At 38.7% G+C, this 26,194-nt stretch overlaps 1 protein-coding gene across 2 annotated transcripts in view; it reads left to right on the forward strand.

Moving 5' to 3' along the window:
- Window positions 1–26,194, forward strand: part of elapor2 (endosome-lysosome associated apoptosis and autophagy regulator family member 2) — a 126,739-nt gene that overhangs the window by 66,534 nt on the left and 34,011 nt on the right. The window contains exons 3-15 of one of the 2 annotated variants that reach the window (XM_003221445.3): window positions 227–422; window positions 1,371–1,518; window positions 7,564–7,650; window positions 8,907–9,012; window positions 12,289–12,441; window positions 13,161–13,249; window positions 14,553–14,733; window positions 14,989–15,117; window positions 15,888–15,978; window positions 16,472–16,574; window positions 17,909–18,046; window positions 20,102–20,365; window positions 20,891–21,064. In XM_003221445.3, coding sequence (XP_003221493.2) covers window positions 227–422; window positions 1,371–1,518; window positions 7,564–7,650; window positions 8,907–9,012; window positions 12,289–12,441; window positions 13,161–13,249; window positions 14,553–14,733; window positions 14,989–15,117; window positions 15,888–15,978; window positions 16,472–16,574; window positions 17,909–18,046; window positions 20,102–20,365; window positions 20,891–21,064 — 1,859 coding nt within the window. The remainder of the gene's footprint in view (window positions 1–226; window positions 423–1,370; window positions 1,519–7,563; window positions 7,651–8,906; window positions 9,013–12,288; window positions 12,442–13,160; window positions 13,250–14,552; window positions 14,734–14,988; window positions 15,118–15,887; window positions 15,979–16,471; window positions 16,575–17,908; window positions 18,047–20,101; window positions 20,366–20,890; window positions 21,065–26,194) is intronic. The other variant, XM_062981812.1, reaches the window with a different exon arrangement.

The raw sequence follows: 26,194 nt of genomic DNA on the forward strand, positions 1-26,194 counted from the left end.
TCTTGCTAAAAGTAGCAATTTTTCCTCTCCATGAGGTTAGAATCAGTGAGTATATACGCGTGAGGGGGTATACAGATCACAATAGCGGTTCATTTACATTGCTAGAAATGTTGCCACTATTTGTGTTGATCAATTGCATTCACTGTTTCCTTTAAAGAAGAATTAGAATATCTAATGAATGGATTACCAGTGCCATTAATCTATTCTTAAATGTCTGTCTTATCAGCTTTTTCATGTGCGTCTGGGGAATATCTAGAAATGAAGAACCAGGTGTGCAGTAAATGTGCTGAAGGCACCTACTCTTTGGGAAGTGGGATCAAATTTGATGAATGGGATGATCTGCCTGCTGGATTCTCCAATGTAGCAACTTATATGGACACAGCCATTGGATCAGTAGAAAGTAAAGCAGATAGCTGTGGCAAGTAAGAACCTTCTTGGTTTCTCTTCCTGGTTTGGGAAAACAAATCTATGGTTGTATTGAAGATACAACTGTACTTAAATAACCATTTTAATAAGAAAGATTCTACATTTATATAATCCCAGAATTTTATTTAAGGATTTAAGAAAGTTGGTTACCATCTTAATATCCCTCAGATCTGAACAACTGAATATAGCTCTCTTGTTCCTAAGTAAATAGAATGACGAGGATTCTAGATCCACTTGCTCCTCATTAATCCAGGGTGAGTTTTACCATCAGCACTTTCACTATTAGAGCTCTCCTCACTGCAGATGAGAATCAGTTTACAATTTTCCTACCTGGAAGTCTCCAAAAACTGCTATTGTTTTATGCACCTTTTAGTCAATTCCAACTTCTGGTGTATGTTGTGGTGGGCTTTCAAGTCATTTCCAATTTATGGCAAACCTAATGTTTTCTTGGCAATATTTATTCAGAGAAGGTTTGCCCTTGCTTTACTCTAAGAATGAGAGATGTCAATTACCCAAGATCCCCCAGTGGGTTTCCATGGGCAAGTGGGGATTTGAACCCGGGTATCTATATTATGCCATGTTAGCTAAAATGATACTATAGGGGTTTCTTGCCATGATTCATTGCAGGGAGGTTTGTCATTGCATGCTTCGTAGGTTGAGAGCATGTGATTTGCCCAAGGATACCCTGTAGACTTCCAAGACTGAGTGGTACCTTAGTCCAAAACTCAAGTCATTAAACCACTCTGGCTTCCATATATCAGTGGATACTTTCCTATAATTATAAAATTCTAGCTGTCATGAATCTTGCTCTAGAAAAAATAAGAGATTAATGGGAAGGTCTTATATATATTTTTTATTTCCCTGATTTTTTAAAAATCTCCAGCAACATGCTAAAAGGTTCCTGCCTTATAAAATAAGGCTTCTTTCTGTTAATTTTTGTTTAGGTCTTCATGGACTCCTCGTGGGAATTACATTGAATCAAATAGGGATGACTGCACCGTCTCCTTGATCTACACCGTACATCTGAAGAAATCTGGTTCTGTCATCTTTGAATACCAGTATATTGACAACAACATCTTCTTTGAGTTTTTTGTAAGGCAAATTGTGCTATAAATGTGCATTAGAACCAAATTAACAATCACTGTTCCAAAAAGAATGAACGTAGCATATCTTTGAGGTAGTTTATTGACATTCTGAGTGTCTTTCCTATCACAAGGCTTTTGAAAATATGAATTTTCTCTATACTATTGAGACAGTCAATTGATTTCTCCCAATCCAGTACTGTCATCTCAGTTTTGATAGCAATCCCCCAAGGTCTCAAATGTTTATAGGCTTTGCCATATTAAATCCTATTCAACGTCATGAATGAGACATATGCAAGCCTTCTAGATGATTAATAGTCAGATCTACAATCAAGTTAAGGCAAATGGCTTGGATTTCAACTTACCGAAAATAGCTTAATTCAAAGGCTTAATGGACCCACTGTAGCTGCCAGAATGTAAGCAGCAGGGCAGAATTACCAGGGAGCTCATGGATAAGCTGGGGTTCCATGAAGGGTCTGGTTGTTGTAATTGGCCCCTCTTTATGCCGTCCAGCAGTTCACAAAGCTTGACAGTGGATCATCCTAATTGTGGCCAGTTCATAATTCTCATCCCTCCATTACAATCTGGCTGTCTTAGTTTTGATGGTATTTATGAGCTTGTTCACCCACTGCATGCTTTCCTGTATTGCTTCATATCAGATTGCATGGATATTAAGTGCTCCTTTGCCCCTGGCTCTGTCGAGCTGAAGGGGATGGGGTGGGTGGTGTCAAGGCAATGCGATATTTCAGCAGATGTGAGGGTTGTCTCTACATACTTCTCGTGAGAGTCAAAGCAGAATTTGGCAGCACAAGAAACAGGAGCCAACCCCTTCTTTCAGCAGTGCCCGTAAGGGCCCAACTCTTGACTTGTCCAAGTTTCTGTTCCTGGCACTGCCCCGATAATACAATTTTTGAAATCAGAGTTGGTATATCCTCGTTGCATACATTGCACAGAACTGTTTGTACAATAAACATCACAAAAACCTTGAGTGGCTGGAGTCCCTAATTCATGTTATCTTCTGTCCCTATGAATGCTGTGTAGGTGACTGAATAAGAGCCAATGACTCAAAATGACTCAAAATGAATCCATGATAGAATTTTTTCATTTTGTCCTCACTGACTTTTCCTTTTTATGTAAGGAATGAATCATCATTTCTTACAGTATGTGAAACCCGGAATGGGTGCTGCCATATTGGATCTTTGCCCTTAATTAACATTTACAGACTGTTTGGAGACACTGTAATGAAGAGCTGTATTCATCATGAAGCTTTGTAATTGTCTGCAACTCATGAAAACTATCATGTTAGCCCACAGTACCTTCCTTCTATTAATTCAATACCATCTATCACACTTTGCTAACAGGACAGTCCCTGCTCTAATAGGAAACCAGTTTCATTTCCTCCTCCCCAAAGCTATACTCGCTTGTTGGCTTCCTGTGGAGAAAGACACAGGTGATTCTAGTGCAGTGACATGAATTTCCTTTCAGCTGCATATAATTCTTAGATGCATGGCTAGGCACCAATTGATTTTATTCTCACAGAAAACTGAAAGCATTGACTGCCTGAGTATTAGGCCCAAGAATCACTTCCAGTCTATAATTTACTTGTATCAAAACATCCTTGTCAGCTTTTCATCTCCAGACATATTGTTATGACCTCTTAAGCACAAACTTGTGTAATGTAGTGGTTATAATATGATGAGTTAGTGAGAGTTAAGACAGGAAAGCACTTTAAAGTTTGGTGACCAATGCTTGAATGTATCTTTACTAAATTCCTTGGTTTAATAATAGATAATATAATTACTAAAATTTGTACAATTTCATGTTAACAAGGACCTGGCAAATTGATTCTGAAGGGTATAGAATAAATAATTGTAGCTTCCATATGGTGGGCAACTTGTGGCTGGAAAGACTCCCATGCTCTAAATCAGGTTGTTTTTTCTAATAAGGTTTCTCATCTATCAGGTTGTTTCAAAAAAGGGTACAAAAAAAGCCATGCCCCTGCAGTTACATAGTTGAGTGATTAACCAGTGTCTGCATGAAAACTGGAATGTAGTAATAGATGTCTAAACATTATACATTTGTATACATTTATATAAAATGAATTATATGTTTCCACATTTTTTAAAAAATAAATCAGTTACATTTCAGCATGAGGCATGGGATGCAATCCATTATTGATTTAGGCACATTTAAACCTTTAAAAAATCAGCTTGTATCGGAAAGTGCTGAAAATCAACAAAAATATCTTTATTTCTTTAAAGTGCAAAAACATATGCTTTGGATATAAAACTTTATCCAAAAGAGTCCTTAACCCCAATATATGTAATATCTACTATTTAATGGTGTCTATGTTTCCAGATAACCCATAAATAAAGCTTGTTTAAAAAAAAACCCCAAAAATCTAGCACATTTACATCTGTAGGAACTGTCAAATCAAATCAAGATCTTTATTATGATCATAGAACTGCATAAGTGGGATACAGTCTCATATAAGCATGTACATGAAATCTACAAGGCTAAAAAGCTAAAAAAAACCCCAAAGGTATGTTGAAGGCTAAAACACAAAGAGATGGGATTGGACTAAAAAGGGATGGAGAGAGAGGGAGATTGATGGAGGGGTAGGAGCATTCAGGGCACAAGTCTAGGGGACTCGGGTGGAACTGTAGAAACTGTATTGAAGAATGTTCCTTTTTTTCCTGTTCTATAAGTGAAATTCTATTTATTTTTCACCTTGCTGGCTGAAGTACTTTAGGTGGTGGAATCAAAAGGGATGGTTTTCCTCTCCCCAAAGTCTCAAAATCTCCTTTGGAAGGTGAAGGGGTCCTGCAGAGCGAATATAGGGGTGCACATTGACCTGCAGGGAAGAGGAAGGAAGAGTAAATGTGACAAATCGGTTTCCAACTCCATAGGGATGTCACCTGATGTCTCCTTAAAGCAGGGGCAGAGAATAGGAGTTCATTTGGGGGCCAATTCTATGTTATGGAATCTGTTGAGAATTGATATGGATTACTAAAATGTCAAAAAGATAATACAAATAGAAATCATATGATATCCATTTTAGTTTTGAAATGTTGGTAGTTTTGAGTTAAAAAGGGTATGCAGGTGATGATGTGGTATGAGACACCACCTGCTTAAAAGGTGAGTTGCTTGTCATGGATGTTTCCAACATAGGCCAATCAAAAATTTTCATTTCTAGAAATAGGGTGATCTTGGGAAGTTTGGGGGTTTCAAAAACAATCCTGACTCTGTTGTGCCCACTCTTACATTAGAGAAAGGTATCTAGCATTTTATACTGAGTATAAAGCTGCTTGGCTGGCCATTTCTTTCCTCTTGTTTAGTTTAGGTACCAAAGATATGCTTGCATTATGAAGCTTCAGCTATTTCTATGCGGGTTACCTCTCAGAGGCCTCCTACACCACTGCTGTGAGAACCTAGTGTATTATTATCACTTTCCTTAAATTCCTGCTGTTACAGAATAGCCAGTCATTTTTGTCTGCGCTGCTATTGAACAACTTTGCTATTTTCCCAAGCAGCGATTTGCTCATGAGCAATTTAAAATTGCCATGTAGGGGTGCAATCAATTTCATGAAAAAATAACAAATGATAAGTTAACTGGAGCTGTGCTTGCCAGGTTGTTAGCATGCATGAGGACATATATCAAACTGAATTAAACCAGTTAAATTTCTCTATTGTCCTTAGATATTTCTTGTAACTGTTTTCCAAAGCCTGTTGTATAGGTATACATTTCCTTGTTGGATCAAGTAAAGATTAATTTAATCCAACATCTCCAACAGTGCTTAACTGATTCACATTCTGCCACTGCCCCAGTTTCCAGAATCCAGTCCAGAATCATCATCTGTATTTCATTTGCTCAATTCCTTTAAAATGTTCCAGTTTCTGCCTTGCTTTCATTGGTGCAGAGTTCAAAACAAAAAAGTAGTTGCATTCAACTGACTCAGACCCCTTCCACACAGTGGTAGAAAAATCCATATTTTACTGGATTATATGGCAGTGTGGACTCAAATAACCCAGTTCAAAGCAGATATTGTGGATTATCTGCCTTGATATTCTGGGTTATATGGCTGATTGGAAGGGTCTCACCTTTTACTACTCTACTCAGAGAAAGGAATGTCTCTCTCTCTTTCTCTCTCTCTCTTTAAAAGAGTGAACACTCCACCTTAATTTTGATCAGAAACCACCACCTTCTCTGCGTAGAGTGGACAGTCTATTTTTAATGTGTGGACAGAAAAATGATAGCAGCCAGGAGTGGTTGATCCTTTGAGGCAGCACTGGAGCATTCCCTTCTTCATGTTATGACCAACTTATCCATTTGTCATATCAAAATCCATAATTTGCCCCTCAAACCTGCTCTTGACCGATCCATGAGGTCAACGTATGCAAGAATACGTATAGTAGTTAAGCATTGCATGCTCTGTTTGAGATTAGATTATCACTGAGCAAGAGTATATCATGGTCTATATACATTAAATATCTATATTTATTAAATATCTATATTTAGAGTGGTTAGCATAACCTACCAGATCTCTTTTTTTGGCCTACAACTCCCAGCATAAACAAGGATGAAAAATGATACGAGTCCAAAAAGTTACAGTTGTTCACTGTTGTCACCCTGGAATACTACAGGTTCCTGAGAACTGATATAATGTAGTCTGTAGAAGGAATATTCCTGGATTAGTTGTAAACTAACTAAGGCTGCAGTCTTACACATAGTTTTCTAGGAGTTAGCCCCACCAAACTCAGCAAGGCTACACTCTAAGTAAATGTCCACAGGGTTTCCATATAGGGTTCCAGCCTTTCCCACCTGGGATGGAGAATTCCCTCTCCAGGTTTTGTTATCTCTTCCAGCACAAGTGTTTTTTTTCCCAGTTGGGAGGGGAACCATTGCACATATTTCTGATCACATTGCCTTTGTTGAAGCAGTATGAAGAAGCCAGTATGCAATGCAGCTGGCACTTGGAGGAACTGCTCCCTCAAGCATTGCTTGATTGGGTCAATGAGCATAACATAAAACAGATGCACAATCCAGCCAGTGCCTGGAGGAGCCCCTCGTTCAGGCACTCAGCTGAGTTCTTTTCTCTATGCAGAGGAATGTAACTCCATGTCTCAATCTGCTGAATTTTTTTTAAAATAGTGCTAAGGAGAGACTTGATGAAGTCTACCTCCTAGTGCCATCTGCCACATTGGTCATGAGGGAGCTATTTGGACCCTGAGAACAATTTGGCTGCTCACTCCTTTTCTGGATACTAATTTGGGAGCAAGTCTAACTCAAGGCACATCTACATTGACACTATAATGCAGCTTGGAACTGGTTTTGCTGCATGGATGATTAGATTAACAGGTCTGGAACTGGTATGAGGCCAGGTGGGTGATTACAGTAACCACACAACCTGTCCTCAAACCACTCTGCAGGTTTTTCTTTCCATTTCCAAAGGGTATATAGTGTGAAAAAAAGGGAAAGTGACAGGAGTGGTGGTAATCAGTTTTTCCTCCCAGGGGCTAGGTAGACCCTTGCTGCCCAGCCATGCCCTGGGAGCACTATTCAGCAACCCTCATTCTGGAATCTATAACATGCTTCAGCAGGCGGCAGGTATCTACAATGCGCTCTGCATTTTGCGGAGCCTATTTTGCTCTGGATCTGGAATGCACTGGCATCTGCATTGTTTGGCTGAACTCATGTTTTCTTGTGACTTTTTAAATGCACTGTATATCCTTTAATGTCCACTGCAGCACATATTGTCTCAAAGCTGCATTATAGTTTTAGTGTAGATGGGGCACCTGTGGGGCTTTTTTTCTGAGTAGACAGGGTTAGGATTGCACTGTAAATGGTCTTTGGCTAAGCCATTTTTGTCACAACCTCACATATATCTCCATGGTTTCTGTAATGTGGGGAGATTTATTTTGGGATATTTTACAAGGATAGTGGAAGCATTACTGAAATCCATTATGCTATACCATGAATGCATTTTAAAAATGTTCTTAGATGCTTGTGCTCACAGCAAGTTAGACTGATAGCTCCCATTTTTTTCACCAACAGATTCAAAATGACCAGTGCCAAGAAATGGATTCTACAAGTGACAAGTGGGTGAAATTGACAGATAATGGTGAATGGGGCTCCCATTCTGTGAGTATAAATTGGGTGGCTTAATTAATGAATAGCTTTGAAGACTAATTATCTCAGGTTTGGATGTTGAGATGTTAGTATTGCTAGCAGTGCAAGACCATACACATTCTTCTTCATTCCTCAAAATTGTTACTGAGATGCTTGTGAACCCATAGCACCTTTTGATAATCTCACATGCTTTCTTTTGGTGTTTTTCATGGACCCATAGGCAGACATGGCCTTCCAGGCTGTTTCCGTAAGAGTAATGTGTGACCTGGAATATAGAGCAGAATAGTCAGTGTAATCCAACAGGTTGTAGGAAATTAAGACCTTGACTACATGTTACACCCAATCTGTACAAGTCATCAAGTTATGGTTGGTAAATTCAGAAGACTTCTTGCTAACAGCCAGGAAGCTAGAATGGCTTGCTCTATAGTAATTCTAGAAAGAGTTTAGGATTGTTGACTGCTGGCATCCCATCTCTCCTTATTTTTTATCTATTCTTCTCTAGTTTCTACTGACAACAAACAGTTCAAAATGTACTGAGATATATGGACAAACACAGGAATTATTTAGCCTCTCTTTGTAACTATATATTACAAAAGGCCCAAAGCTAGATTTAGCTAGTGTACAGTCAAGATTTTGAGTCTGAGCAAGAGGCAGTTTTCAAAAACACAAAATATAATATGGTGTAAAATGCATGTTTGTCTGTGATAGAGCTGCTCCTTTTACTTGCATAAAAATGACTTATACTTTAAAAATATGGTAAAAACCTATATGCTAAATAAACCGGACTAGGCTTTCCTATGGAATACTGTATCTCTCCCTCAATTGTGGATGGAGAAAATAATGTGTGTTTCTTTTAAAATTGATCTCTCAGTTTGAACTATATTTGCTCAGTATTTACTTCAAGCTAATTCAACAAAGCAGGGTGTGTTATCTCATGTTTTTGTGGCCCTCTGTTTTCTTAGTGGTGTGTGGATTACATCTCAAACTTTGGTCCACTTGTGGAGCAGGAGTTAATTTACTTCCATTAATTAAATAACAACACTATGTGAGATTTTACAAGAAGGATAGTTGCAAAAACCCAGGAACTTTGGACACGTTGGCTTCTTTGGTCTAGTGAGGACAGAGAAATTGGAATTTATGCCCATTCCTTCATAGAAATGTACCTATTTTTTTTTAAAAAAAATACAGCAAATAGCCTGTTTCAAAATGAGTTTTGTCAGGGTGAGCTTTTGTGTAACAATAATTTTCATGTTTCCTTCCTTTCAAAGGTGACACTGAAATCAGGCACTAATATATTATACTGGAGAACAACAGGGATTCTAATGGGATCACAGGTGGTGAAGCCTGTACTTGTGAAAAACATCACAATTGAAGGTATACAGGAGCTTTAAGCACAATTTTATGACAGTTTTTGACTACAAAACTGTATTGTTATAATTCTTCATTGTTCTAGTTCAGCCGTATCAGATATATTTCAAATTTTGGTGGAGCTCTCTAGCACTTTAAAAATAAAGCAAGATACACATAAAAGAAATAGTTATAATTATATCTAAGCTCTAATGTCTACTCAGGTCATAAGGAAAGGCTGACACTCTCACAACATCCAAACAAAATAGGATCACCATGCAACCTATCAAGAAATCATTCTCAACATTACTGTTGTTTTCACAAGCGACCTGTTTATTCTTTATTCATTATACAACATTTCAGTTTTAATTGTAATCTTTCCATTTCCATCACCCCCTTGATTCTCCTACATTTTTCTACAATTCATTGTCACTATAAAAGTTTAAGATGTGTGACAGGCTTTACTTGAGCTTCAGCTAGAAGTTAAATGGTGACATCTGCAGGCAATGGCTGGATTTGCAGAAAGACATTTACATTTTTATTGAAGAAAGTGCACATGAAACACTGCGCTTAAACTCACTGTTATGTTAGACTAGGGCTAAAAGGAAATATGCTTTAAAATTATGGCCGTTAGCAAAAAACATTGAAGAGATGACCCTCAATAAATAATACGAGGGTTGAATAAAAGTAACGCCTCCACCTTCGTAACTCTTCAACAGATGGCAGTACTGGTATGCAACAGGTACTGGCTTGTTCTGTAGACTCTCCTCTACAGTTCAATTTGGCGGGAAGCCTTAGCATTAAATGGTTGTGTTGTTAAAGTGCGAAGTATGGAAGCCTTACGCAATGTGCAGTCATTGAATTCTTGACAGCAGAAGGTGTCACTCCAAAGGAGAAAGATGTCACCTTCATTAACACAAGAGAAGTTCCTGGCAAATTTCAAGTCTGTGCACTTTCATTTCAGGCGTCAGCATCCTGGGTACTCATCGTGCACAGATCTTCCGATAGCCAAGCAAAGCAATAATGTGACCCACACGTTCTTGTGAAATGACGATTATGCTTGATATTTCTCTCTGAGTGATACAACAATCATCCTGAATCAATCTGTCAACCTTTTGCTTGTGAAACTCAGTGGTAGCTGTCACAGGACATCCAACTCTTTGTTTGTCATGCAAGTCAAATGTTCCCACCTCAACATCTTTAAACTTACTTGCCCTATGATACACAGTAATCACATCAACACAATAACCATAAACAGCTTGCATTCTCTGATGAATTTCCTTTGGGGTGACACCTTCTGCTGTCAAGAATTTAGTGACTACACATTGCTTAAGTCGCATTGACCGATGGTTTGCTCAGGGTTCCATACTTCGCACTTCAACAACACAACCATTCAATGCTAAGGCTTCCTGCCAAATGGAACTGTAGAGAAGAGTCTACTGAACAAGCCAGTACCTGCCGCATACCAGTACTGCCATCTGTTGAAGAGTTACGAAGGTGGAGGCATTACTTTTCATTCAACCCTCATACATCTTTGTTGTGGTAAGAGCCTGGATTGTTTTTAAAAAAAATCAGTTCATAAAAGTCGCGTGCTCACACGACTTTGAGCGCTCATGGCTCATATGTATCCATTGCCATCACTTTATTGTTGATATTGAAATATATTAAGCACTAGCTGTGCCCAGCCACGCATTGCTGTGGCAAAGTCTGTTGGTATGGGAAATAAAGTATTGAGTAATTGGTGGTAGTTAGGTAAAGGGTAAAGGTTTTCCCCTGACATTAAGTTCAGTCATGTCTGACTTTGGGGGTCTCCATTTCTAAGCTGAAGAGCTGGCGTTGTCCGTAGACTCCTCCAAGGTCATGTGGCCGTTGGCATGACTGCATGGAGCGCTGTTACCTTCCCGCTGGAGCAGTACCTATTCATGTACTCTCATTTGCATGTTTTTGAACTTTAGGGTTGGCAGAAGCTGCCTAAGTGAGTCCTAACTCTGCCTGTCCCCTGGGCTGAGTTGGTTGCAAGGAGCCCAAGTGGGTGGAGCTTAGCCTTCTAACTGGCAGCAATTGGATAAAAACAATTATTCCTCTCCCTCTAATTAGGACTTTATTTTTCTTTTCTTTTGGTTATATCAACCTGGAGGCATAGATGATGGGTTGTGTTGTCAAATTTTGAGTTAGGGGGGCCTTTAGTTTTGTTGTTTTGTTGGTCGCCGGGATTCCATCACTCTTTTATATATATAGATTTGTGTTATGTGTCACTTTGTAAAATCTTTTTTTAAATTGTGTATTATAAAATAGAAAATGATTTCAAAATCTACCCCCACCTCACCCCATTGCTTTCCTCAAAACTTTAGGAATATTGAGAAACAATTTTGATCCGTCTTTCTAGAGATAACAATACAACCAGTCATTGCTTAATTTGAAAACATAGCATTGTCTCTCTTTTAGTATTCTTCCTTCCATAAAAGGCATCCTTTGTGGGTAGCACTGTTATTTTTCTAATTTGTGACTTCCCATATGTTGTTTAACTGGAACTGCCACCAACCATCTCAAAATTAACAGATAATTAGTAATGCAGTTTGACATCTTGAATGTTCCATGTATTTCCCTACCAGGTCTGTTCTGATGGCACTGGTTTCCAAACTTCCATTTAGGTATTCGTGATGTGGAATGGTAGACTTTTTCCAACTCTGTCTCTCACATACCCCTCAAATACTGAAAAATCTGAAGAGAGTTCACCATGATCCCAATAGGGTTCTTGGTGTGTTAAGAAACCTATTTTTCTTAACACATTTTTCTTAACACATTTTTCTCTTTCTTAGGAGTAATAAAGGGACTGATTGCAAACTTTAAAAAGAAACCTATTTTTCAGAAGGACAACAAAGCTTAATAGAAAAAAACCCAGTCTGATCAGTAGTAAGACAGCTTCTATTTCAGTGCTAGTTTTCAGAGACATAATGAATGACCCAAGTACTATAACACATCACTAGCTTTCCATTACATCTCTCAGATACTTACTAATATACTTGTTGTGTGCCTTCAAGTTGTTTCCAACTTTTGGCGATGCTAAGGTGACCTATTGCAGGGTCTTTTTGGCAAGATTTGTTCAGAGGGGGGTCTACCTTTGTCTTCCACCAATTTGGAGAGCGTGTGACTTGCCCAAAGATACTTAATGGGTTTCTTTCTACTTTCTATGGCTGAGCAGGTATTTGAATCCTGATCTCCAAAGGTAAACTCACTATGCCACATGGGCTTGGATGCTTGTATACTAAGATAACTATTAATTTTACATTTTTGTTTTTGCAGGAGTGGCCTATACATCTGAATGCTTTCCCTGCAAACCTGGTACATTTAGCAATACACCAGGTTCTTCCACATGTCAGGCCTGTCCTAGAGATAGTTACTCTGAAAAGGGTGCTAAGGAATGCACTAAGTGTGATGAAGAAACACACTATGCAGGTATTGTTTATGAAGCATATAATAATAATAATAATAATAATAATAATAATAATAATAATAATAATAATAATAATAAATACAATTATGCTGATAATTATCTGTTTGGTAACAGTAATCTTGTTAGGTCACAGGGTTGTAGGAAAGGATCTTGTGTAAATGTTATGGGGTGATGCTGAAGGTTTTAAAAAAGGATTTATCTAGTAACAGATAATTTCTTTAGAGGACGACTTGAAGGAGTTTTCGTCCCCGTATAGAAGATATTATTCCTCTTTCGCCTTTATTAGTTTGCCTGTCTATCCTTCAGTTTTTATCTACTGTTTCCGAAGACACTTCAACTCTAATTTTGCTGCAAAAACAAAGCAGCTCCAATCCCTATAACTATTGTGAAAAGCAATTAAGTCAACACAACAAACTGAAATTCCTCTCAGCAATAAAATCTTCAATACAAAGTCAACATGGCAGAACGGATGGTCAAAAAGGTTTTTTGAGTTTTTACTTGTCTTATGAGCCCAAACTGTACAACTACAGATTTTGCTAAGGAGATCTGTGTTTTTAGTTTTACAAAACTGGAGCTACAGTCACATGCAGAGATTAACCATTTAAAATAATATCCTGGATATGTGAACAAATCAATACAGATGGAGCTTTGAAATCCTGGCCAAGTAGCATAATTTATCTTGAACTAAATAGATTTTTTCATGATTGCCTTTTTCTTCCAGATGAGGGTTCAAGTCAGTGTTTGGAACGTCTTCCATGCTCCAGCAAAGACTTTTTTCAAATCCATACACCATGTGATCAAGATGGAAAGGTGAGTGACAGGCCCTCTTGCAGCTATTCTAATAGAGGAGCCTTTAGAATATGAAGCGAAGTCTGTATTAGGGGCCTAGTGAGTTACATGCTAGGGACTTTAAGATGGACCATTCAGAATTGGCTTGTTCATATATATCTATATCTATATCCTTATCTATCTATCTATCTATCTATCTATCTATCTATCTATCTATCTAAATTTGCTTTTTTCTGACTTTTGAATAAAATATTTATCGTGGTCCTTAATGAACTTTTAAAAAACACATTGCTTACAGATGTATACAATCAGCCCTCCGTATCCACAGGTTCTACCAACTACAGCTGGAAAATATTCAAAAAATAAGAATTCCCAAACAACAAACCTTGATTTTGCCTTTTCATTATCATTATTATATTGTGCTTGTTTACATTTCAAACCAAGGGCAGTAGCATCTGATTTTTGCTTCAATAGACTCTACCAGTGCCTCTGGATGTACTGAAAGTGATGTTATGTCACATTCAGGTGTCATTTTCATCTGATTCAGAGCCTAAAATGAGGGATTTTGGATGGATAGGGGTTCTGGAAGGTAGGAAAAGGGTGACTGCTATGTTTGCACATGATTTTTTGGTGATCTAGAGGAAACACACACATAAAAAGGGATCCCAGGGGTCCCAGAGACCTCCTGGAGGCACCAAGGAAGCAAGTTTTTGGACCACATGCGGCTCATGAGCATCACTTTCCACCCCTGATTTTGTCTTCTTTGGAAATTCAACAATGTCAAGAGTTTAGAGTTACAACTGACAGAGCAACAGTTATAGTGTTAATTATTTTCTCAGTGACCTGAAATTCCTTTATATCTCATCTATCTATCCTAACCTTTTCTTAAGACCCTTCTACACTACCATATAAAATCAGATTATCTGCTTTGAACTGGATTATATGGCAGTGTAGACTCATATAATCCAGTTCAAAGCAGATAATGTGGATTATCTGCTTTGATAATCTGGATTATATAGGCCTTTAGATTGATTCTCTTGGCTTTCATTCCACTTCTACTTCCCACCCCTTTTTAAGACCTTTTACTGATTCAAAAGGAAAACCAACTTTGTCCTCTGCTTGCTCTGTCTTAGCCTAGCCTAGCAACCGTAGAGAGATTTCCTATCTATAATGGAGTTTATATAATAAAAGTTTAGTTTATTTCCTATAAATATTGGTGTCTTTGCTCCTTGAAAATAATAGCCAGCCATTGCATGCATGCACTCTCTATCAAGCCGTAGTAGAAGAATTCCTTTGTTTTTATTTTGTTTCTCTTTAATTTCAGACTCAGCTCATGTACAAATGGGTGGAACCTAAGATATGTAGGGAGGATGTCCCTGAAGCAGTAAAACTACCACCTTCAGGAGAAAGAAAAGATTGTCCACCTTGTAACCCTGGTTTCTACAACAATGGCTCATCTTTTTGTGCTCCTTGTCCTTTGGGCATGTTTTCTGATGGAACAAGGGGTAAGAGAATCAGAATTGATCAAGAGTTCTGTTTCCAATATTGGTTTCCTTCTAAAGTAATTTTTATCCAGTGTTTCAGAACAGACATTATCGGTCGTGATGTTTCATGCTTGTCTCACCAAGATTTGTGATGAACAGATCTTCCATGATTTGGTGCACCAGATTAAATTTCATAAATACAGAAATTCAAGTGCTTCTTTTTGATATTGTTTATTTTATTGCTATCTTTTGACTCTAGTCTATTTGTTGCTGTAGAGTGCAAAGCCTGTCCTGCTGGTACTGAACCAGCTCTAGGACTGGAATACAAATGGTGGAATATACTACCTCTCAATATGAAGACTTCTTGTTTCAATGTTGGAAATTCAAAATGTGATGGGATGAATGGTGAGTGAGTCTTCATGAACTGGTAACTTATATTTTTCAACATTTTGAAATCTGCTGTGGTGTTTATGGATCCAAATTTCATGGGGCACTCAAGACCTGATTAGTAGTTCATACTGGTGCCGCAGATCTTTGTCCTAATGCTAAGCTTATTATTTATATTGGTTAAAGACACTTATATTTATGCTCTTAAACCTGAGCAAGTATACATTTGTTTAATCACTCTGAATGGGCATTAAAAAAGAAGTGAGTTGATGTGTCTGTCTGTATTTTGTCCAGTTATTTAATGCAGTGGTTCTCAATCTGTGGACCGTGGCCCAGCAGTGGGCCATGAGAAAAAAAAATCCAGTTCGCAATCCTCGTTCCTCTTTATTTATTTAATTTATTTTATTTCCTCTTCTTTCCGCAGACCTGACCATTGCATTGGATAGACGACATCAGCTCTAGATGATTAAATATGGTTTTCTGTGGGTGAACAGATGGCAACTACTGGATGGCATATATTCTGTATCAGAAACTAGAACTGATGTGGTCTATCCAATGCAGTTTTCTGAATCAGCACTCCAAATAACCAAAGCGAATCTAAAGTTGACCAAAAACTGATTTGTAACTCTTTTCGTACTAATGTTGGAGATTGATCCCTGGATAAAGTAGGCTCTGGACAAAGTGGGCCCTGGTCAAAAAAGGGTTGGGAACCACTGCTTTAATGTATTTAAAATGTATTTCTAAGATTGCATGTTATCTTACTTTATCAATATGATTTCCTTTTTCAGGTTGGGAAGTAGCTGGTGATCACATTCGGAGTGGAGCCGGAGGTACAGATAATGATTACCTCATTGTGAATCTTCATGTACCAGGATTTAAGTAAGCGATAATTTAATTTCCAAAATTCTATATTTATAATAGCTTTTCTTTCACATTGAGTCATATTTGTTAGTAGCTTTAATATAGTTGACTGATGATCCTTGCAGAAACACTAGACTGGTCCCCGATTTGATTTTTCAGTACAATATTTCTGTTGTTAAACAAAATATCGTAATAATTAAGTCTTTATTTTTAAATGTGGCCTCCTGTTTCCCGCATTAGAACCACACTGGTGGGCCATAGGAAGTTTAATAAAATGGCAATATTTGAATATACAAGGCTCAGGTCAATCAGGTCTTTCTGAAGGAAATGCATTACAACATTTTAGAATAAAATGACAATACTGGAAGATAATTTGCTAGATTGCTATTTTGTCTTTTGTAAAAAAAAAAAAGATTGTTTAGCTGTATTAAAAGAAAAAAACTGGTATCATTGTTTGGAAAATGTCTATTGAACCATCTTGTAGTGGTTTAATTTCCTCTCTCTTGGGTAGACCTCCAACATCAGTAACTGGTGTGACTGGTTCAGAACTTGGAAGGATCACCTTTGTGTTTGAGACCATCTGTTCAGCAGATTGTGTGCTATATTTCATGGCGGTAAGCACCATGGGGAAAATTCTTTTTTTTTAATGTGCCTGGGCATATACTCACTTAAGCAAAAAATAGTTTGAATACCAGTTCAACATATCCTGCATTTTACCTATGACAAAGAGATTTGTTTCCTGATTTTCCATGTTTTACAAGTGGCAATGTTTAATTGAGTACAAGTGGGGTATGTAGGCAACTCTATTTATGTGGCCTTTAGAGACCCAATTTCTAAATCTCTCTCCTCCTGATGCACCACCCAGAATGTGAGGAGCATGTTTGCCACTTCTTAGATCTCCTGGACTATCTTAGCCCTAAGAGACAATGACTTGGAAATACTTATGGAAGTATTGAGACACTTGATACACCATGTTCCCTTATACAAACCAGGCTGACAACTAAGGTCCCGTGGGAAGACCTTGGGATCGACCCAGGCACCTTCTGGCATGCACTTTAAGAGGACCAGAGAGAGCTCATTTTCGGGGGTGCCCCCTGCTCTATAGAACTCACTGCCTGAAGCATTAAGATCGGCCCCTTCTTTAATGGCATTCTGGAAGGGTTTGAAGACCTTCTTTTTCAAGAAAGCATTTAATTAAGCCAAATAAGTGGTAGTGGGAGCTCTGGATTTTTATCTTGGTTTTAATGTTCACATGGTTTAAATTGTGTTAGCTGTTTAAAATATTTATGTTTTATTGGGTTGTTTTAACTTTGTTTTGTATGTTTTTATTCTGTTGTAACTGCCTTGGGTCTGTGCTAAGAGAAAGGCGGGATATAAATTTTTCAAATAAATAGATAGTAAGTAATTCTTTTTTTTAAAAGCCTCTTCCATTTCAGTATGGCTTGGAGAGGATTAAAAAATGACAAAATTGCCCCATGTCCCCTAGGAAGTGTCAAGGGAACACATGAGGATATTCTTTTTTTATATATAAGTGGTTGTAATGTGATGCTGAAAGTTCTCCCAAGAGATTAATGTAGTCTCCTAATCCATGAGAGTTGTCCATTCCTATTGAAGACCATTTAATCCAGCACAATAATTTTATTACTGGGGTTCCAGATTATACCCAGCATCTACTGATAACATTAACAATGTATAGAGAGGGGATAAAAGGAAGGCCATCAAAACACAGTTTCTCTTCTATGGGAACTGATATTGTCTTACATTCAAACAAAGGTTTCTGTTAACATGGTATCAGGTATAATTTTTTCTTCATGTTGCCAAAACAGTGGTCACATCTGGAACTTCTGTGCTTTTCCTCCCACTAAAGAGGAAAAATGAGATGTCTTCATTACTTAACAACCTTAGTTTTACAAGCTAATATTGTTTATTTGATGCCATTTGTTTTCAGGACATCAATAAAAAGAACACAAATGTAGTGGAATCATGGAGTGGAATTAAGGAAAAGCAGTCATACACACACATAATAACAAAAAATGCTTCTTTTACATTTACATGGGCTTTCCAAAGAACAAGTCAAGGTCAAGATGTGAGTATTGCAAGTATTTCTGGAAATAAACACCTTGGATGAACTTTTAAAAATAAAACAACAACAACAACCTTGAAACCATAGGAGATAGGTGTGTGCTCTTGGGAGAATTTAACAATTTGGCAGCTAAGACATTATTTGCTTGGATGGAAGCAAAATGTACAATACACCTTCAGGTTATGATCTCCCTTTACTGCAGTTACATCTGTGTGTATGGTCCAGATTATGATGCTAATGGTACAATTTTCCATTATTTCACAGAATCTGAACTATAATGTTCCAGCAGCTATATTTTTCTTTGCAGTTGAAATTCCTTGCCAACCACCATCAGTTTAGTGATAAAGGTTTCATGTTAAAAATCCAATCTTAAGTTTTAGTTTTGAATATAGGTAGCTCTAGGTCACATGTGTCAAACTGAAGATCTGTGGGCCAATTTTGGCCCACTCCAGATGCTGGACGACAACTCCTGTATTCCTCAACATTAAACATCATGACTGGAACTGATGGCAGTTGTGATACAGTAACAATTGAAAGGCTGCAGTTTGTTCTATTTGGTGAGGATAGTGGAGTTTGAATTTAGATACAAGGCTTGTGGATATGCTGTCTAACTTTAAAATGACCTTTAACCTTAATCGCAGAGCCACAAGTCCTTTTGGGTTGCAAATCCCATTATCCTTGTCCGTGTGGCAGATAATTCAAAGTGATAGGAGTTTTAACTTTAAATATGTTTTAATGGATTTTAATTGGGAATTTTTAAGTACTGTTTATATTTAATTCTGTTTTAATGTTTGTATATTTGTAATTTTTTAAATTGTATGTGAATGCCTTTATGTTAAGCCGCTTTGAGTCTCCTTCAGGAGAGATAAAGCAGGATATAAATAAATTTAATAATAAACATAATAATAAACAATAATAACATCTGCGGACTAAAACTGGGTTCCCGCTAAAGAGCACCAACCATTATGTAAAAAATTTACAGTTGCCACTCTGTCCATGGATTCAGTGGCTCTTGTAAGGCAGCTATTAGGCTGATGTGGCCCTCGATGAAATTGAGTTTGATCTGCTTCAGGATTTTACTCTTAATGTGTTTGGCAAATTACAATCTCGCACCGTAAGGATTAAATGCCAAGAGTTATCCAAGCCAGGGGTTTTTTAAACCTTAAAAACAACCACAGAAAGTTAATATAATGATTGTTTCATTACTGGAACATTATGATAATGTTTAAATTTTCATAGCATCAGAATATAGACATTAGCTACAGAGACTAGATATAAGCAGTCCCTGAGTTACATCCATCCAACTTTCATCCAACTCCTATTTAAGAATGGGGGTGAGAGGAAGTGAGAAGAAATCTACTCCTAGGAAGGGAAATTCATTCCTGTAAGAGTTATTGTGAGGAAAAGTTATCTCCACTAAAGCTTTATCACCAATCATTCTTTCTATGAAAAGTCAAATTTTTCAAAATCCAATTGTCACAGGGACAGAAAGTGAAGTGAAATCTTCTGAACAGGGGCACAGACAGCAAAACAACCCTTCCCTATTGCTACTAAATGTTCTAAAGGCACCAAATTCTGTTTGATCTTGGAACGCTAAAGCAGGGTCAGCCCTGATTAATAATAGGAGACCCTCGACGAATACTAGGCACTGTAGGCTATATTTCAGAAAAAGGCAATGGAAACCACCTCTGACTATTCCTTGTCTAAGAAAATCCTGAGAACAATTCATGGGATCATCATAAGTCGACAGGTCGCCTGAAAATATATGCACATACATTAAATTATATTGAATTACAAAAATAATTCAGTAGAGGGCAGTGCAGGTTAGTAAACCTGCAATATGATTTAATGGATCCATGTTTGTGTAATTATACTGGAGTCATTCTATTTTACTTCTCAGAAATGACTTACTTTGCTTTGCTTAGCACAGTTGTCTTACAATTAGTAATCCATAGTGCTTCGAAATTCTAAGTTCAATAATCAAGAGTAAAATACAAGTGTTTGATGAATTATTTGGAATTTGTCTCAGAAGTTCTTCCTTTTATTGTTTCTTTACAGAGCAGGAAGCTCATCAATGATGTGGCAAAGATCTACTCAATCACTGTCACTAATGCTGCTGATGGTGTTGCTTCATCTTGTCGGGCCTGTGCCATCGGTTCTGAACAGTTTGGTTCCTCCTGCATTCCCTGTCCAGCTGGGCACTATATAGAAAAAGAAACCAATCAGTGCAAGGAATGTCTTCCCAATACATACCTGTCCATGCATCAGGTGTATGGCCAAGAAGCATGTGTCCCTTGTGGCCCTGGCAGCCAAAGCACGAAGGTAAAGAAGAGTCTTAACACAAATTTGCATATAAATGGCCTGGATCAGATCAATAGTCTGTCTAATCCAACACTTTAGCAATAATAAATAACAAGAAGATTCTCGGTTTTCAGGTACTCAACCAGTGGTAGCATTGGAAATCTCTGAAGATCATCCTAAAGCACAAGAATTTCAAAATTAAGAGCTTAGAAGCATGTCTTGTCGCAGTAAGGGATAGAAACCTCATAGGCTTGCACTTGAGAAAGTTTTCCAACATTTTCTCTTTTATTCTAGCAAATGATTCCAGTTTAAGTGGAAATAATCATTTTAGTGGAGTAGGAATTCCTCCAGATGCTTTAAAATAGCATTATGCCAGATCCCTTTCTCTCATTGTATATGCAGTGGGCATGATGATGTTTCAACATCTGGACCCTTCTCAGTCACAACAGTGACCATTTTATGGGTTTCCTTATGACCTTTTAGTGATTCTTGATAGTAATTTGATAGACTATAAGCAATCACATCTCTTTTGCTCTCCTTTCTTAGGATCATTCTGCCTGCTTTAGCGACTGCCTGCTTACTTATGCCAAAGACAATCAGAGCCTGAACTATGATTTTAGCAGCCTCAGTACAGCAGGCTCTTTAATGAATGGACCGAGCTTTACAGCAAGAGGAACAAAATTCTTCCATTTCTTCAACATCAGCCTCTGTGGAAACCAAGTAGGTGCTTTACCCAAATACAGCATCTCCTGTTCTTCCTTCTCACTGTTCGGATCACTATCTCATGTCATGTTTGTTTTGCCAGTTAAATTGTTAACTGCCACTGGCTGGACTAAAATAGTGGTAATGACCCAAGATAGATCAGATCACTCTAACCTTTTTGGGGAAGAAGCAAAAGCTTAAAACAGGACTTCAATTTTTGGGTCCCCAGATGTTTTGGCTTACAACTCCCAGAAATTCCAGCCAGTTTAACAGCTGTTAGGGTTTCTGGGAGTTGGAGGCCAAAACATCTGGGGACCCACAGGTTGAGAACCACTGATCTCATAGGTATTTTAAACTGAAAGCGGATTTCTTTGCTGTGTTGTTTTGATCTTGACTTGCTCTACATTTGTGCCCCCTGCCTCCAACATCATTCTGTAAGTAAAGTGATAGCAGATACTTTACTACCGTGTTTCCCCAAAAATAAGACCTCCCCAAAGAATAAGACCTAGGAGGGGTTTGGGGGGATTGCCAAATATAAGGCCTCCCCTGAAAGTAAGACCTAGCAACTAAGGCTGCAGCAGAGTTCCATTGGGAAGCATGGCTGCAGGGCTAAAGCAGCACTCATTCATACACACACCGGCGGGAGGGAGGGAGGGAAAGTGCTTGCTTTCTGTGCCTCCCTCCCTCCCTGCCTTGCCTTGCCTGTCCCCCAGCCTCCGTGGCTGCTGCTCTGCTGCCGTTTCTTCCTTCCTTCCGTCTCCCTCCTGGCCATGCTGCCTTCGCCCCCAAGGCTTCTGATTGGCTCCTGGAGCCCGGGCAAGGGAGGGTGGGAGGGAAGGAAGGAGGAGGGCTTTCCACTCCTCCCCAAGGCTTCGCTCCTTAAAGGTACAGGACGCATTGGGATTCTCCTCTCATCCTTATTCCTATCCTATGCCATGAAACTGATTATTTTATACTATTATTCTGTTACCATATTATTATCATCATATTCTGTTACTATTATTATATCCCATTATTATATTATCCTATTAATATATTTTAAATCATTATATTATATTTTTCTATTATTATTATATCATTATATTATTATTCTATTATTATTCTATCATATTTTCATATTATAATATTATTATTCTGTTATTATTAAATTCCATTTTATATTACCCTATTAATATATTTTATATCATTATATTCTATACTATTATTCTATTATATTATCATATTATTATTTTTTTATTATTAGCATATTCTGTTATTATTATTATTATATTCCATTTTATATTATCCTATTAATATATTTTATATCATTCTATTCCATTCTATTATTCTATTATATTATCCTATTATTATTATATTATTATGCTATTCTGTTATTATATCCCATTATTATATTATCCTATTAATACCATATTATTATCATATTCTGTTATTATTATATCCTATATTATATTATCTCATTAATATATTGTATATCATTATATTATTATTATATTATCATATTATTATTATAGTATATTATATTATTCATCATTCATGACTACATTGAAACTAGAACAGAGAGAAATCAGCGTGGAAACCTTGTGAAACCTAAATTGCAAGAGGTACCATAGATTGTTGTACATGTAAATAATAGGCTTGCTCAAATAATTCGTTTTCCCCGTTTACCGTTATTGATTCGTTATTTTCGTTAGTTTTGAAGCAATATTGAACCTTGGTTGTCCACACGCCTGGATATCGCGGTTTCGAACCGCGATTGGCCGTTTTCTGTTATGGCGCCTTTTTTTTCGTTTTTAAAAAATGCTTTTGCAAATCACCCAAACTTGTTTAATGGCACTGGGGCAACCTAGCGTGTTGTTGGCACCTTGTGGCCAATCAGAGAGCACGTTAAACCAGGGGGAGGGGCTGGTAGGACGTCCTGAATGAAAAGAGGCTGCACTCAGCCTCGTAGCTCATTTGCACCGGGCTTCTGAAGAGGGTGGAAGGGAGTTTGGGTAGGCAGGCAGGCAGTAAACTTTGCTGCGTCACAGCCTCCTTGGCTGTTTTCTAGTGCTGAGCTAGGCTGAAGACCGGGAGAAAATTTTGGGTGGGTGAGTTTTGGAGGTGTGGGTAAACTGTTGGGTGTTGGGTGTTGGTTTTATAATTTTTTGCAAAGGGCCTGTGGGTGTTTTTTTCCTCACGAAATTGGCGTTTGCAATTTTCCCACACGGCCAGCAATGGTGATTTGGCCCTTGCCTCATGCAGGGCTGTTTTTCTCCGTGCCAGGGTCTCTGAATAAAAAGCCAACTTTGCCAAAAACAACTGCAGCTCCCATTAGTGCTTGGTAGAACTCAAAAACTCCTTTTTGGGAAAAAAGGGACCCAATTTTGGCCTCTCATTGCTCAAATAGGGCGGTCTCTCCGTGAAAGGGTCGCTTTCTGTGTGTTTCAAAAGCCAACTTTGCCAAAAACAACTGCAGCTCCCATTATTCCTTGGTAGAACTCCAAAAATCCTTTTTGGGGAAAAAGGGACCCACTTTTGGCCTCTCATTGCTCAAATAGGGCAGTCTCTCCGTGAAAGGGTCGCTTTCTGTGTGTTTCAAAAGCCAACTTTGCCAAAAACAACTGCAGCTCCCATTATTCCTTGGCAGAACTCCAAAAACCCTTTTTGGGGAAAAAGGGACCCACTTTTGGCCTCTCATTGCTCAAATAGGGCGGTCTCTCCGTGAAAGGGTCGCTTTCTGTGTGTTTCAAAAGCCAACTTTGCCAAAAACAACTGCAGCTCCCATTAGTGCTTGGTAGAACTCCAAAAATCCTTTTTGGGGAAAAAGGGACCCACTTTTGGCCTCTCATTGCTCAAATAGGGCGGTCTCTCCGTGAAAGGGTCGCTTTCTGTGTGTTTCAAAAGCCAACTTTGCCAAAAACAACTGCAGCTCCCATTATTCCTTGGTAGAACTCCAAAAATCCTTTTTGGGGAAAAAGGGACCCACTTTTGGCCTCTCATTGCTCAAATAGGGCGGTCTCTCCGTGAAAGGGTCGCTTTCTGTGTGTTTCAAAAGCCAACATTGCCTAAAACAACTGCAGCTCCCATTATTCCTTGGCAGAACTCCAAAAATCCTTTTTGGGGGAAAAGGGACCCAATTTTGGCCTCTCATTGCTCAAATAGGGCAGTCTCTCCGTGAAAGGGATGCTTTCTGTGTTTCAAAAGCCAACATTGCCAAAAACAACTGCAGCTCCCATTAGTGCTTGGCAGAACTCCAAAAATCCTTTTTGGGGAAAAAGGGACCCACTTTTGGCCTCTCATTGCTCAAATAGGGCGGTCTCTCTGTGAAAGGGTCGCTTTCTGTGTGTTTCAAAAGCCAACTTTGCCAAAAACAACTGCAGCTCCCATTATTCCTTGGTAGAACTCCAAAAATCCTTTTTGGGGAAAAAGGGACCCACTTTTGGCCTCTCATTGCTCAAATAGGGCGGTCTCTCCATGAAAGGGTCGCTTTCTGTGTGTTTCAAAAGCCAACTTTGCCAAAAACAACTGCAGCTCCCATTATTCCTTGGTAGAACTCCAAAAATCCTTTTTGGGGAAAAAGGGACCCACTTTTGGCCTCTCATTGCTCAAATAGGGCGGTCTCTCCGTGAAAGGGTCGCTTTCTGTGTGTTTCAAAAGCCAACTTTGCCAAAAACAACTGCAGCTCCCATTAGTGCTTGGCAGAACTCCAAAAATCCTTTTTGGGGAAAAAGGCCTCTCATTGCTCAAATAGGGCGGTCTCTCCGTGAAAGGGTCGCTTTCTGTGTGTTTCAAAAGCCAACTTTGCCAAAAACAACTGCAGCTCCCATTATTCCTTGGCAGAACTCCAAAAATCCTTTTTGGGGAAAAAGGGACCCACTTTTGGCCTCTCATTGCTCAAATAGGGCGGTCTCTCCGTGAAAGGGTCGCTTTCTGTGTGTTTCAAAAGCCAACATTGCCTAAAACAACTGCAGCTCCCATTAGTGCTTGGCAGAACTCAAAAAATCCTTTTTGGGGAAAAAGGGACCCACTTTTGGCCTCTCATTGCTCAAATAGGGCGGTCTCTCCGTGAAAGGGTCGCTTTCTGTGTGTTTCAAAAGCCAACTTTGCCAAAAACAACTGCAGCTCCCATTATTCCTTGGCAGAACTCCAAAAATCCTTTTTGGGGAAAAAGGGACCCAATTTTGGCTTCTCATTGCTCAAATAGGGCAGTCTCTCCGTGAAAGGGTTGCTTTCTGTGTGTTTCAAAAGCCAACATTGCCAAAAACAACTGCAGCTCCCATTAGTGCTTGGCAGAACTCAAAAAATCCTTTTTGGGGAAAAAGGGACCCACTTTTGGCCTCTCATTGCTCAAATAGGGCAGTCTCTCCGTGAAAGGGTCGCTTTCTGTGTGTTTCAAAAGCCAACTTTGCCAAAAACAACTGCAGCTCCCATTATTCCTTGGCAGAACTCCAAAAATCCTTTTTTGGGAAAAAGGGACCCACTTTTGGCCTCTCATTGCTCAAATAGGGCGGTCTCTCCGTGAAAGGGTCGCTTTCTGTGTGTTTCAAAAGCCAACTTTGCCAAAAACAACTGCAGCTCCCATTATTCCTTGGTAGAACTCCAAAAATCCTTTTTGGGGAAAAAGGGACCCACTTTTGGCCTCTCATTGCTCAAATAGGGCGGTCTCTCCGTGAAAGGGTCGCTTTCTGTGTGTTTCAAAAGCCAACTTTGCCAAAAACAACTGCAGCTCCCATTATTCCTTGGCAGAACTCCAAAAATCATTTTTTGGGAAAAAGGGACCCACTTTTGGTCTCTCATTGCTCAAATAGGGCGGTCTCTCCGTGAAAGGGTCGCTTTCTGTGTGTTTCAAAAGCCAACTTTGCCAAAAACAACTGCAGCTCCCATTAGTGCTTGGCAGAACTCCAAAAATCCTTTTTGGGGAAAAAGGGACCCAATTTTGGCCTCTCATTGCTCAAATAGGGCGGTCTCTCCGTGAAAGGGTCGCTTTCTGTGTGTTTCAAAAGCCAACTTTGCCAAAAACAACTGCAGCTCCCATTATTCCTTGGCAGAACTCCAAAAATCCTTTTTGGGGAAAAGGGGACCCACTTTTGGCCTCTCATTGCTCAAATAGGGCGGTCTCTCTGTGAAAGGGTCGCTTTCTGTGTGTTTCAAAAGCCAACATTGCCTAAA

This window comes from Anolis carolinensis, chromosome 5 (genome assembly GCF_035594765.1).
Source record: "Anolis carolinensis isolate JA03-04 chromosome 5, rAnoCar3.1.pri, whole genome shotgun sequence".
NCBI lineage: Eukaryota > Metazoa > Chordata > Lepidosauria > Squamata > Dactyloidae > Anolis > Anolis carolinensis.